At 48.6% G+C, this 14,331-nt stretch overlaps 1 protein-coding gene across 1 annotated transcript; it reads right to left on the bottom strand.

The window, feature by feature from the left end:
• Positions 1-1,993: 1,993 nt before the first annotated feature.
• AQP10 (aquaporin 10) lies at positions 1,994-12,350 on the bottom strand. The gene is made up of 6 exons (XM_061605876.1): positions 12,246-12,350; positions 10,249-10,375; positions 6,782-6,919; positions 4,455-4,573; positions 3,429-3,646; positions 1,994-2,481 (listed from the first exon to the last, which is right to left on the bottom strand). Exons 1-6 carry the CDS (start codon positions 12,348-12,350, stop codon positions 2,190-2,192), a joined length of 999 nt encoding a protein of 332 aa, XP_061461860.1. The 3' UTR covers positions 1,994-2,189.
• Between the last annotated feature and the right edge of the window lie 1,981 nt (positions 12,351-14,331).

Here is a 14,331-nt window from a genome sequence, read left to right as displayed (position 1 = left end):
CAAAAATGTTAAAACGGCACACGAAAACCACCATGGTGGATCAAACTAGCCCACCCAGAATTCTGTTTCTGACAGTGGCCAGTCAAGTGCTTCTGGGCAGCCCCACAAGCAGAGCATTTCCTGTCGGCCCAAGTAAATGACATAAATGAGGTAGACTGCTCCTTTACATGGAGGCTCATAAGATAATGCTTTTTGGGGGGGGAGAAACACATTACAGGCTGGAGGATGATTTTCAGCTGCAAACCGCAATCAGTTCTTCATTTCTGAGTTTGTTTTGATGAAGGAATGAAACAAGATTTAATCCAGAGATCTTATGAGGAGAGACTGAAAGAACTGGGCATGTTCAGCCTTGAGAAGAGAAGACTGAGGGGAGATACAGCATCCTTCAAGCACTTGAAAGGTTGCCACACAGAGGAGGGCCAGGAACTCTTCTCAGTCATCCCGGAGTGCAGGACACGGAATAATGGGCTCAAGTTGCAGGAAGCCAGATTTTGGCTGAACATTGGGAAAAACCTAATTGTTAGAGTGGTACGACCATGGAACCCATGACCTCGGGAGGTGGTGAGATCTTCAATAGTGGAGGGATTCAAGAGGCAGCTGGACAGCCCTCTGTCGGGGATGCTTTAAATTGAATTCCTGCACCGAGCAGGGGGTTGGACTCGATAGCCTTATAAGGACCCTTTCCAACTCTACTATTCTACGATTCCACGACGACTCTACAATACATTCATTCTTCATTCAGTGTCACGGGAGAATTTTGCATTTTCAGTCTATTCCTTTTAATTTTGGGGTGCAGCGATATGAGTTCATTTCTTCTGTATTCTTCAGTGTCACACAAAGAATCTAATCCCCGTTTTATTTCATCTCTTTTTGAGAGGATTTATATACTTCAGGAGTGGGGAACCTTTTCCAGGATGAGGGCCGCCGCACTCGCTTCTGGGCAACATTCCAGGGGCCACATGGCAGTGGTGGGCGGGGCCAGAGGCAAAAGTGGGTGGAGCAATAAATGTAACCATTTGCCTTTGTACAATGGGCTAGTTTCTAACTCGCACTCGCACACCCCTCTCTCTCCGCCACCCAGGCAAGCAATGATGGAGAGCCTGTAGCTCTTCAGGTATCGTTGGACTGCAATTCCCATTAGCCCTAGCCCAGACAGGCAGTCGTCATCAGGGATGACGGGAGTTGGAGGCTGACTGCATCTGGAAGGCCAGAAGTCCGTCCCCCCCCCCATCGCTATGTCAGAGGCTTTTCCCAACACCATTCATTTATTTACACATTTTTAAAAAAAAAATATCTTTGGTTTTATTCCGTCCTCGGACAAAATGTGGTGACGAAATAGCAAGCAATATAAAACCCTTAAAGCATCCGTCCGTCAAAACGGACAGCAAGGTAAAGACAAATAAAACAAAGCGAACGCATACTCAAGCACAAAGAACAAGTCTCGTGACATAAGGAAGTCATCTAAGTTGTGTCCGAGTCCCAGTTGGACTCAATGTTGTCTTCAGAGACAGGGAATCTGTGGGTGGTATTCCATGCTAATCCTATTTAGAGTAGACCCACTGAAGTCAATAGACATGACCGACATAGGTTCATTAATTTCAGTGGGTCTACTTGTGAGTTAGGTGAGGTTGGTGGGGCAATGCCCCTCTCGCCCTAACAGACTAGCCTCCATTGGTTGCTAGAAAACAACCTCCGGCTTCCCTGACCATTGGACACACTGTCTGGGGCTGCTAGGAGTTGGAGTCCAATAATATCTGGAGGGCCAGAGGTCCCTACGCTGGCTAGAAGACTTCCCCAGCCCTACCTAGAGAAGCCTGGGACTTTCTGCATGCGCTGAGTGACAGGCCCTGTTCTGAGCAATAAAGTTTTTCCCCATGATAAAAAAGATTGGCACCTAGCAAATACTCTCAGATTTGTTCTGCAGTGGTGCCACCACAGAAAAGGTCCTGTCTCTGGCTGCCACACTGGCCTCCTCTCCGAAGGTGGGTGTCCTTTGGAGTGGGACCTCAGATGCTGCTCTTAAGAAGCAGGCAAGTTCATGTGAGAGAAACTGATCCTTTGTGAGTCCCAGGAAATCTGTTTTGGGGGAGGAATTCACACACACACACACCCATGCATGCATCCACGTCAGTCATGACATCAGTAACATCAACTCCCCCATCTATAAAAACGAAAGGATGACATCTCCGTCACTGTTCCATTGTCTCTCTGGCTTTAACAGTTTCCCATTTGCTGTGGTCCCTGGCTGGGAGGATCCCGGCACTCCTGTCTGTCCAGGTCTCTGCATACATATTCACAGCGTAAACCGGGATTTCAATATCCTTCTCCGTCCCTGGGCAAGGCTCCTCTGTGCTTGGGATCTTCTCCTCGTCCTGGGATGTGGGGTGGTGAAACTCCACCCCAAGCTGGTACACAGCCGTACCGGTTGCTGCCCCCACCATCGGGGCCACGATCGGAACCCACCACCAGTAGTTCCCGGCGCTGGAAAGACAAAACAGGGTCTCACCTGTTTCAGAGATGAGGCAGGGTTAGCCACCTATGGTGGCGACTGTTTGGAAAGGAGGCAAAGGATCACACAGAGATGCAATGGGAAGACTCCCCAGAGAAAAGGTCGTTAAGCTACTACTCTGGATGGAGAGTGAGTGAATGATCTGTTCCCATCCATTGCTGAGACACGGCAGAAATGGGGTATGATTAAGAGGAGCAAACCCAGGAAAATGGATCACACAGAGGGGCTGTGGGCAGACTCCTCTGTGGATGAGTGTGGTTGTCTCTTGGACCCTCCTCGGGGGAGTGGCTATGGAGTCCCCTTGGGGAGTGTGGCGATACATTTTCCTTGGGAGTGTGTGGCTATATTGAGTCTCCTTGCGGGTGTGACTATGGGCTGTCTTCTCAGGTTTAATGGTGAATCAAGGCGAAGGAAAGGCCTCTTATCGCCACCTGCTGGCAGAATTTCTTTTAATGCATCTCACCAGTCTGCGTTTGGTTTTATGCTGATATTTGGGGGGGGTTGTTTTATTTTCTGTATGGCTTGTTATTGTTTTTTTGTACACCGCTTAGAAATGTGAATGATTAAGCGGTATATAAATCTTTAATTAATTAATTAATTAATTAGTTTATTTATTTATTTATTATTTGATTTATATCCCGCCCTTCCTCCTGGCAGGAGCCCAGGGCGGCAAACGAAAGCACCAAAAAACTTTAAAACATCATAAAAACAAACTTTAAAACACATTAAAACAAAACAGCTTTAAAAACATTTCATTAAAAAAGTTTTAAAAACATCATCTAAGATTAAAAACATTTTTTAAAAAAGTTTAAGAACATATTAAAAAGCAATTAATTAATTACTTTTAATAATAAATACTCATCAGCAGTGAGAGGTGTCGAGCGTGCCAGGGACAAGGTGCTGCCTCCTATGCACTCACCTGAACACCTGAGGCCCCCATCCAGCCATGTAGGTGAAGAGTCGCGGCCCTAAGTCCCTGGCTGGGTTGATCGCACAGCTGCAGTTGGCTCCCATTGCCAGCCCGAGAGAGGTGACCAGCAAGCCCACCCCGAGCGGCTCCAGCCCCTGGGGGATGCGCTTGTTGTGGGAGTCGATGATGGCCAGGATGCTCACCAACAGCACCCCGGTCCCCAGAACCTATGAAGGGGGAAAGAGAACAGGGCATCAACCAACGCATGGGATGTCATCCGAATCTGCCTTACGTTCCCAGATCAGGTGAGTTGCTCATCAGGTCCAGACACTGGAGGCTCACCACCAGTCTTTTAAAAAAGTCTTCCGTGTCACTTGCTACTAGGAGTAGGTAAACCTGCCCATTTTGGTTTTGCTTGCTTTCTAATCTTTCCAATCTTAATTTCAGTTGTTCACATTTCCGCGTCTGCGTGTGAATTTCTTTTTTAAAATCCTCCTGAAAATTTAAATCCTTTTTAAAATTCCTCCTGAAAGCTTGAATTTCTCCAGCTGTACACATTGTTGCATTTAATTTTGTCCAACGTCTTTGCAAAAGAGTTTTACCTACTATATGTTGCTTTTCACTATTATATGGATTTTTATGTATACTTCACTCTAGTATATGCTTTTTTAAAAAAATTACACATTATTTGGCTGGAGAGCTGCGTTGCAAAATTCAGAGAAAGGCAAATTTCAAATGATGGCTGTGTTTCAGTGTGCGGAAAGTGCAAATTAGGTTGGTTCGCCTTTAAATGCAAAGAGCATCAAAATTCTCCCCAAAACTTACTTGTCCCCTGATGCTTTTTAACTGAGATGTCAGGGATTGAACCTGCAACCTTCAACATGCAAAGCAGACTCTCTACTCACTGAGCTATAGTAGGCCTTCCCACAAATGAATAAACGAACTGCAAAGTGAATTAACCGTACATATTGCATTGGGTAAAAGATGCCTCCGTCTCATGGCAGGATTGAGATTTCTGAGGATGGCTCGACGTACCTGGTCAAAGAAGCCATTGCCTAGAGACAGGTAGGGTGCCGGGTAGGTAGCAAAGATGGAGGCAGTTTCCTGGGGTCCGGTGACTGCAAGGGTCCCATTGCTGTAACTGTGGATGGCGTCTGCAGAGAGAAAACCCAGAGGTAGTGAAGCTTAGCTACATAGCTTAATCTGTCCATTCCTTTCACCCCCAAAATCAGGAAGCCTCCTACTCTTCCCCAACAGCTGTGATATCATGGGCTTGGTCCTGCTCGTGTGACACAGTGAGGCGGTAGAGTCCTAGCCTAAGGGGAAGGACTGCACCACTTTTGATAGCAAGCATGTAGCATACCATCCTTTTAAAAAAAATGATTTCTTTAATCAAAAACATCTAATTTGGTAACATTTCAGAAATCAGAAAATAAAGAGGAAAACTGAGTGAGAATTAAAATTAAACATACAAAAAACAGAGAGTACAAATTTGGGTCTTGGATTCACCATCCCTGGGAAGAAGAATAAGGACTGGCACTGAAGGGTAGTAGTGCGTCCTTTGTAAAGATTTGTTTTGTTTGTAAGTATCGGGATGTTGTCCTTGGGGTCTTACGATTTTCCTGGTTGGAGCTGAAGAGTTACTAAGAATTCCAAATCGTGGTTTATTTCACTGGAGACATTTGAGCACAGTTGTCATCATTTATGCAGAAAATCAATGTCATGGGATGGAAAACAATTTTTTCTCTCTGTTTTTGCCCTCTGCTAAACATTTTTTTAGTTAATTTCTCAGCTACGGAGCGGATTTGACTGTACCATACATTCTTAGACCCATTCTTTAATGTTTCAAGACCCCCTGGATCAGGTAAGAAAAGACCCCCTGGATCAGGTCAGTGGCCCCTCTAGTCCAGCGTCCTGTTCTCACAGTGGCCAACCCCAGGTGCCTCTGGGAAGCCCACAAGCAGGATCTGAGCGCAACAGCAAGTCTCCCCACTTGTGATCCCCAGCAACTGGTATTGGAGGCAATATGTGACCCGCGAGAGCATAGTCATTGTGGCTAGTAGCCATGAATTTGTCTCATCCTCTTTAAAAGCCCTCCAAGCTGGTGGCCATCGCTACTCCTTGTGGGAGTGAGTTCCACTGGCTCAGCTGAGAGACCAGGTCCATCAGGCTCCTCCCTTTCTGATCTACCCCCTGACAGCAGCTAAGAACATAAGAACATAAGAACATAAGAAGAGCCTGCTGGATCAGGCCAGTGGCCCCTCTAGTCCAGCATCCTGTTCTCACAGTGGCCTACCAGGTGGCTGGGGGAAGCCCGCAAGCAGGACCCGAGTGCAAGAACACTCTCCCCTCCTGAGGCTTCCGGCAACTGGTTTTCAGAAGCATGCTGCCTCTGACTAGGGTGGCAGAGCACAGCCATCATGACTAGTAGCCATTGATAGCCCTGTCCTCCATGAATTTGTCTAATCTTCTTTTAAAGCCATCCAAGCTGGTGGCCATTACTGCATCTTGTGGGAGCAAATTCCATAGTTTAACTATGCGCTGTGTAAAGAAGTACTTCCTTTTGTCTGTCCTGAATCTTCCAACATTCAGCTTCTTTGAATGTCCACGAGTTCTAGTATTATGAGAGAGGGAGAAGAACTTTTCTCTATCCACTTTCTCAATGCCATGCATAATTTTATACACTTCTATCATGTCTCCTCTGACCCGCCTTTTCTCTAAACTAAAAAGCCCCAAATGCTGCAACCTTTCCTCGTAAGCCTGCAGGGTCTTGTCAGCTTCGTCAGGCTGCAGCAGAGGAAGACAAAGGAAGTAGGGCTACTCCATCATCTCTGCTAAAAAACCAGCTTCATTTGACTCCTCCCTTCTGCCTGAAGAACAAACATGTAACTTTGAGCATTGGTACTGGAGGGTTTTTGGTTATCCTCTTCCCTCCTCCTCCTCCTCCTCCTTTCCCCCCTTTTGTGTCATGTCTATTTCGATGGAGAGCCTAGAGGCAGGGATTTTCTTGTTTGCTACTGATCTCACAGGAGCCCTTTTGGCTGATATGCTTGAAATAAATAAATGAAAGTGCCCTGCACCAGGCAGCCTTCCATTTCACAATCTGGAGCTGTCAAGGAATGCTTTCAAGAGTTGATAATGATGATTGCAGGGCAATGGCGGTCCTCCTAGTGTACCTTTAACCCAAAGAGCAAACAGCCTCTTGGCGTTTGACATCAGCGGAGGGCAAGCTGTTGTTGCAGCGTCCATGAATACAGAGGGGAAGGGTGAGTGTGTAATAAGAGGGCTCGTGAAGTCATCCCGCAGTTTTGCAAGAAACACTCCCCTTATTTTCATTTGTGAAAACAGCTGGAAGACATTACCATAATAGAGGGTGTAGACTGTGCCTGCCCCCAAAAAAGCCCCCAAGGTCTGAACGACAGAGAAGATGGGCAATTTCCACCACGGGCATTGGCCGAGAAGACACATGGCTAGTGAGAAAGCCGGATTGAGATGGCCCCCTGTAAGTGAGAGAGAGAGAGAGAGAATCCTCCCAAATGTTAGGCATCTTATTCAGTAACATCCCTCACTTCCAACATTTCACTAGCTGTTGCTTGTGCACTTTCAAGCCAATCGTCGTAGCCACAAGGACTAGAAACGTAGGTCTTTCAAAAAATTAAAAAAGTCAGATGGGCTACACAGCATTCCAAAGCCAATCTACCTGTGAGAGTCCACCAGCTGCAACCCACACACTTTCAAACAAATTTTGTAGTGGCAAGGACTTGAAACTCGCATTTTGAGAAAATAAAAAATAAAACAGCTATGCTGAGCAAGCTGAGGCCTGTATCCAGTCCTGCATACTGTGCCTTGCAGATTTCACCAGACACAGCTCATTACAAGCCTGCATTTGCAAACAAGGAGGACTAGAAACTTCCCCTTTTAAAAAGGAATGAAAGTGACAAGGAGAGGAAACAGGCAGCGATCCCGGTGGTTGGCTCCAAATTTGGTTGCTGTGTCTGGGCAAGATGCCCTACGTGGGCTGTCCTGCTTGCCACTGCTGTCACATGCTTAGCTCTCTCTCTGTCTGAGCTAGATCACAAATCGGAAGGCCAGTGTAATATTGTTTACACTGACCAGCAGCTTCTCTCCAGGATTTTGAGGCAGAGGATATTCCCAGCCTGGGACCTTCTGCATGCAAAGCAGATGCTCTGCCACTCAGCCACAGTCTCCCTACAAAAGGGGCCATGGGGTGGTTCTGAATAAGGGATGGATTATAAAGGAAGCTGCCTTAGACCCCTGGTCCATCTAACTCAGTACAGCCTACCCTGACTGGCAGCGTCTCTCCAAGGATTCGGCCAGGGAGTCTGTCCCTGCCTTACCTGGGGATGCCACTGTGGACTGAGCCTGGGACAGTCTGCAGTGCACACAAAGCTTGCTCAACTGAGCTCAACATTGGGCTGTGCGGGTGGCATCCATCGCTGTTTGCAGCTGTTCTGTTCTGCTCGTTTTAATCCCCCTCCCCAAGAGGGGGATCAAAAATGGGGGGCGAGAGAGGCATGGTCACGAAGGACCCGACAAGGGCCCTGCTTAATCTGGCTGAGGCTGCGTCCAGCCCAGTCCAGTCCGTCCCTCCGTGGTCAGCCGGATGTCCCTGGAGAAACTCGCTACCAGGACACGGTGGAAGCAGCCCTCCCCCCAGCTGTTGCTTCCCTGCATCCGAGCTTCAAAAGGTACGCTGGCACTGACCATGGAAGTTCCATTCAGCTGTCAGGTTTCACAGCCAACGAGAGTTGGCTGTGGGGCGGCTGAGTCAGGAGCTGGGTAACTCCAGGAGCTAAGGTCAGCGGAGATAACCAAATCAGAGTAGATAAGGACCTTGCCGTCAGCAGAAAGCAGAACGACAGGGATGGATCCTTGGCACGGGCCAGCGCAAACTTTTCCACGGGGCTGTCAGGGTTTAGCCCTGCCCTGCAGATCTCTGCACCGCGTGCAACCCCGAGCAACTGTCACAGGAGCCTCGGGAGCACCAGCACAGCCCATCTAGCTCAGTATTGTTGACTGGGAGGAAGGCTGGGATATAAATCCAATAATAAATAAATAATAAATAAACTCTCCAAGATTTCAGGCAAGGAGTCTCTCCCAGCCCTACCTGGAGATGCCGGGGATCGAACGTGGGACCTTCTGCATGCAAGGCAGCTGCTCTGCCACTGAGCCACGGCCTGTTCTCCAACCATCCCCACTGCAGACCTGTTGCCGGGTTCCTAGCCAGCTCAGAGGCCGACACCGTCCCGCCCTTGTGGCACTCAGGCCTGCAGGGACAGACGAGCCCAGGAGCTAGGGGGACAATTCGGGGCCACCAGCAAAAGGCTTGACTAGCTGCACGTGGGGTTCCTTAGGAGGAGGGGCAGTGCGTGTAAGCACCTGCATGGATCAAGGCCTGGCGGAGAGCCAGGAAAGGGATGGACCTTCCAGCTCCTCTTTATTCGTTCGTTCGTTTAATGAACCCCCCTTTTTCAAAAAGAACCTTTTTCGGCACACAATAAAATCAGTTGTAATTTTTTTTAAAAAAAACCAGTCGCAAGAGTGGGGAAGCCTTTTCAGCCTGAGGGCCGTATGCCCCTCTAGGCAGTCTTCCGGGGGCCACATGCCAGCAGCGAGCAAGCCCAGAGGCAAAGTGGGCAGGGCAATGAGTGTGAATTTTGCCATCGTACAGGAGGCTAGTTTCTACACACGCTGGCATGCCTCCACCCAGGGCAGCAAGATGCATGACTAGAATTCATGGACACGTTCCAAAAAAGAGGCGAAAAAACTCTTGAGGAGGGTGCGCACCAGGGCTGGGGAGAGGGGGTGTGGCCTGGAGAGAGTCCCGAGGGCCAGACAGAGAGGCCTGGAGGGCCACATTTAACCCGCATGCCTGCGGTTCCCCATGGCTGATACAAGCTTTTGGCTGACCTGCGTCCCTGCTGAAACAACAGCTCTCGCGGAGCTCCAGTGCAAAGCCTTTAAAACACAAAAGGGTGGGAGCAGCGAATCTGTCCACTTCAGTTTCTTTCTGTTTTTTCCAGGTTCGAGTTCAATTCTCTACATTTCCACAACCTTTTGTGATTTAAAAAACTTCATGAAAATTCACCAGCATTTTGGTGCAAATTTGGCTCAATGTACACATTTTTGTATGCAGTCTTGCCAAAGTAAAGACATTTTTTTGCAAAGCAATTGCACCCAATATGATGCCTTCGCGTACACGTGACTCAGCTGAAGAACTGCATTGCAAAACACGGAGAAGTGTGGATTTCGAAGGAAGACTGTCTTTTGGTTTGTGTATGGTTTTGGAAAGTGCGAAGTTGGTAGGTTCACCTTCAAATGTGAACTGAAACCAGTTTCTCCTCCCCGTCCCTAGACCAGGGATGATTCAGTTTGATTCAGTTCAAATTTCAAGCTGAAACGATCAGATTCTCATTTTCGAGACTCAGCCATCCTTTGATATTCACACTTATCCGAATGTTGTGATGCAGTTTGCCAAGAACATTTACAAAAATGCCCATGTTAGGCGAAAGTGTGCCTAAAAATGAATACATGAATGAAAATAACATACAAAAATCAATTGTATGGTGAGAAAAAGCTTGCAAAACTTTGCATGTGAGTCAAAACTGCCTACGCAAAGTATGTTTATGAGAAGACATTCGCACGAAAACGATGGAGAATTTTCAGGAGGTTTTTTTTTTAAAAAATCGCAAATTGCTGCAGAAATGTGGAGAACTGAATTAAAGTGTGGAAAAATGAGAAGCAAAGAGAACTGAAATTGACAGATTTTTACATCCCTACCCTAGACACACCCACACCTTTTTCTTACCGGAGACGCCGCCCGAAATGTGGATAGCAACCATCACAGCAACCCCGCCTGCCAGGGCTGAGCTGAAATAGCCCCCCTTTCTCCCCTCGCTAGTGACGGATTGCGCAGACGCACTCAGGGTTATCACCTGGGAGGCAGAAAAAGAGCAGGGAGGTCTTTTGAGCAAATCCTGGCTACGGCCCAATCCTCTCCACCCAACCTCCCCAAACCTCCCAACCCAAAGTTGCGACTTTCTTCTGGGCACTAGACATGGACCTTCGAATTTCCCAGTGCAGCATGGCACATGATGGCACCCTGTCTGGATCAGGCCACAGGTCTTCCAAGATGAGGGTTAAATCCAAAAAGGATTTGGAGCGGGGAACCCATGTGACTCTCAGGGTTGCCCTTGTAGAAGTCAGCAGGGAGGAGAAAGATGGGGCCAAAACTAGGATGAGTTGGCTCCGCCTCTCATTCGCTCTGGCTCTGCCTACTGTCGGGCTCCCTGCCTTCTGCCCCTCCAGACCCAGGGTGCACCAGCCGCCATTGCTTCAGAGCACCTTCCAAGCAAGGGATCTGAGCTTCTCGGCTATTTGCCATTACAGAGGAGGAACAAAACAAACCTTTGGGACCCTGAACTTTGCCTTTCTGGTTCCTCCGCTCTGCGATCAGGCGCAATGGCATTCAGCAAAATGCTCCACTGCCCTGGCCGGCATTGAGGAAGGTTCAGCATTAACAGCCAGGCATCAAAGCGTGACAGGCAACTGGGGCTGAGAGACCGAGAGCTTCTGAGGCAGAGCCTGGGCGTCCTGGGTTCTCCAGCCCTTTTGCTCAACACACACTTTCAGAGACAACACTGGGATCTAGAATCGCACAGACAGCATCCGCAGAGGCAATCAACCTGCAGTGGAGTGCTAGGGAGCAAAGCTCTACAACTTTTTAGATCCCATTTGCCAGAGCGCCAGGGTAATGGATGGACTCCCATTGCTCTCGGGCAAGCGAGTGAGGCGATAACGAGTCTTTCAAGTTAACTGTTTTTAGTGTGACAGGTTAGCATGGAGGAAGTCAGAGAATCCACTGGGGTTGCAGTTTTTGATTCTCCTTGGGGGCATAGCTGGGGGCAGGAGGAGATGCTGTCACGGTGAGCTCCTGCACTTCAGAAATGTACCCCTACAGCACTTGGGCTCAAACAGGCCAGATTGCAGGCAGTGCGTGTGGCATGCCTGAATGCATCTCTATCCCTACACTTAGAAGACTAGCATGTTAGGAAGAAGGCTAGGTTGGAAACCTTTATCCTGAAATGCTAGATTTCTATGAGGAGGGAGATGATGATGATTGCTATAGAGAAGCTTAACATCTCATACTTTTTTGGGAGGATGTGTCAAAATCTCCCCAAGCGTTTTCCAGATGAAAATAGGGATTGTCTTGTAACACACTTTCACGCCAAGAATTAGGCCAAACGCATATCCAGTCCACAATCCTGATCTTACACTGACCAACCAGATGTCAACTTGTGATTCCCAGCAACTCGCATTCAGAGGCATACTGTCTCCGACAGTGGAGGGAGAACATGTCCATTGTGGCTAGCAGCCACTGATAGCCTGACCTCTTATGAGTTTATCTAACCCTCTTTTAAAGCCGTCCAAGTTGCTGGCCATTGCTGCCTCCTGTGATGTGCACATTCCATGGTTTAACTGTGCGCCGCGTGAAGAACTACTTTTCTGTCATTGGTCCTGAATCTTCCAAGATTCAGCATCACTGGACACCCTGAGTCCTAGTGTTATGAGACAGGTAGGAAATAACTCCTCTCTGTCCACTTTCTCCATGCCACGCATAATCTCATAGACCTCCGTCACGTCTCCCTTTACTCGCCTTTTCTGCAAACTAAAAAGCCCCCCAAACCATAGATCCCATGCCATTGTTAGTTCCCACTGCCTTCAAGACACCCCTCCCACAAAAAAGGTCTATTGCATCCCCTCTGCCATCCCTGCCCCCTCCCCCAGCAAACCTTTGAAACTCACAATCAATACGAAGACTCCCAGGAGTTCGGCGAGGCACTGGCGAAGCAAGAGATTGCGAAGCCGTAGAAAGCCTCGTGCCTTGGCCAAGAAGCGAGCGTAAATCATTGCCAACTGAGCACAGGGAAGGAGCCAGAAGAGACCAAGAGAGAAAGCCTTTCCCAAGACGGATGATGTGCGTGTTCCTCTATTGCTACCGGTGATAATATCTAATTATTCTCAGGCTTTACTGATTAATTGCCTGGGCAGGTTATATAAGAGGGAAGGGGCGGGGAGGACACAGTGAAGGGTAAAAAAAAATAAAAGGTCATGGACTCCAGTGGGATCAGTTGTTGGGAGCATGGCCAAGGTATGGCAGTGCACAGCCTCTCCTCAAGTTGGAATTACGAACCCCAGTCCATGCTGCCGGCACGGTGAGGCTCTGCTGGAGTTTTGCACACGCCCTTGGAAAGGGGTCACTGCCAGAGAGAAAAATGTTAGTGGCTCCACGTGGGTGCCTCCGTGCTCTTCCCTGCGCCGTCCTGCCCAGCAGACATGGTTGACGTGTCAATCAGAACAGACGAAGGGCCTGCTGGACCCATCCAGCATCCTGTTCTCACAGTGGCCAACCAGCGAGTGGAAGAGCACTCTCGCCTCCTGCGGCAACTGGTTTTTGGAAGCATACTGCCTCCGACTATGGTGGCAGAGCACAGCCATCCTGGCTAGTAGCCACTGATAGCCTTCTCCCCCATGAATTTGTCTAATCCTCTTTTCAAGCCATCCAAGATGGCGGCCATCACTGCCTCCTGTGGGAGTGAGTTCCATAGTTTAACTCTGCGCTGCGTGAAGACCTTCCTTTTGTCTGCCCTGAATCTCCCAACGTCCAGCTTCATTGACCGTCCACGAGTTCTCGTGTTATGAGAGAGGGAGAAAAACTTTTGTTGGCCGGCTTCCTCCACGCCATGCGTCACTTTATACACTTCTATCATGTCGCCTCTGGCTCGCCTGAGAAGCCCCAAATGCTGCAACCTTGCCTCATAGGAAAGTTGCTCCATACCCTTGAACATTCGGGCTGCCCGTTTCTGAACCAACGCACAGAGCTGTCCGCACGCAGGGTTCACCAAGGGTTAGCAAACAGTCTTATAACAATGGATAAAATCTTGTTATATTTTAACAAGAACATTGTTTTAGAAAGATTCATTTTATCCTTTTTTTGTTTATACTGTTAAGGCTTTTGGCTAGACACAATAAAGTTATATTCGTATAACTTTTAACTTTAGGGTTAGAGAGAGAAAAATTCCATTCACTTGGCATTTAAAGGCAAACTTACCGATGTCACACTTTCCAAAACAAGATGCAAACACAGCCACCCTTCAAAATTTGCACGTCTCTGAATTTTGCAATACAGTTCTCTGTCCAAGCCGTATGATCTGGAGCCAAACACACTCCCCTTCCATGCTTTTCGGCTCCTAGGGATACCTGCATTCACAAGGATCTCATTCTCAGCAACACACACACACTCACACAAAAGAGGGGTGCGACTATCACGAAGGAACCCTGCACTTCTGAATTTGCCACTACGCTGCACTGCACTGCCGTCAAGTCGATCCTGACTTATGGTGACCCTCTGAATAGGGTTTTCATGGTAAGCGGTATTCAGAGGGGGTTTCCCATTGCCTCCCTCTGAGGCTAGTCCTCCCCAGCTGGCAAGGGCCTGCTCAGCTTGCCACAGCTGCACAAGACAGCCCCTTCCTTGTCCGCAACTGTCAGCTGGGGGGCAACTGGGCTCCTTGGGACTACACAGCTTGCCCACGGCTGCACAGGTGGCAGGGCACGTGACCCCTGAGCCACTCCCTGTGGGGGTGATCTTTAGCTGGCCCTTAACCCCCAGGAGACACGAGCAGGGATTTGAACTCACAGACTCTGGACTCCCAGCCAGGCTCTCCTCCCCACTGTGCCATACCAGCTTCCTACTGGTGCGTGTGTGTGGGTAGACCAGGACTGGATGGATCCAATGGGATTCTTTTTCAGTTCTTAAGAGGAATGACCTGGCAGAAGGTTTTCCTCCTGTTGGAGGCTTTAGACAACAAATGAAAGCACACGCCAAGCC

The sequence above is a fragment of the Rhineura floridana genome, chromosome 22 (assembly GCF_030035675.1).
Source record: "Rhineura floridana isolate rRhiFlo1 chromosome 22, rRhiFlo1.hap2, whole genome shotgun sequence".
NCBI classification, from domain to species: Eukaryota; Metazoa; Chordata; class Lepidosauria; order Squamata; family Rhineuridae; genus Rhineura; species Rhineura floridana.
The sequence above is the reverse complement of the archived record's forward strand: the minus strand, read 5'-3'. Positions and strand labels throughout refer to the sequence as shown.

What these genes read in the sequence shown, in the direction of transcription:
- AQP10 (XM_061605876.1), bottom strand. Translation starts at nt 12,350, where the DNA reads ATGATTTACGCTCGCTTCTTGGCCAAGGCACGAGGCTTTCTACGGCTT. An exon ending in CATTTCGGGCGGCGTCTCCG is followed by an intron (nt 6,920 to 10,248) that starts GTAAGAAAAAGG and finishes TCTCACTTACAG; the next exon opens with GGGGCCATCTCAATCCGGCT. An exon ending in AGTCTACACCCTCTATTATG is followed by an intron (nt 4,574 to 6,781) that starts GTAATGTCTTCC and finishes TTCTCTCTGCAG; the next exon opens with ACGCCATCCACAGTTACAGC.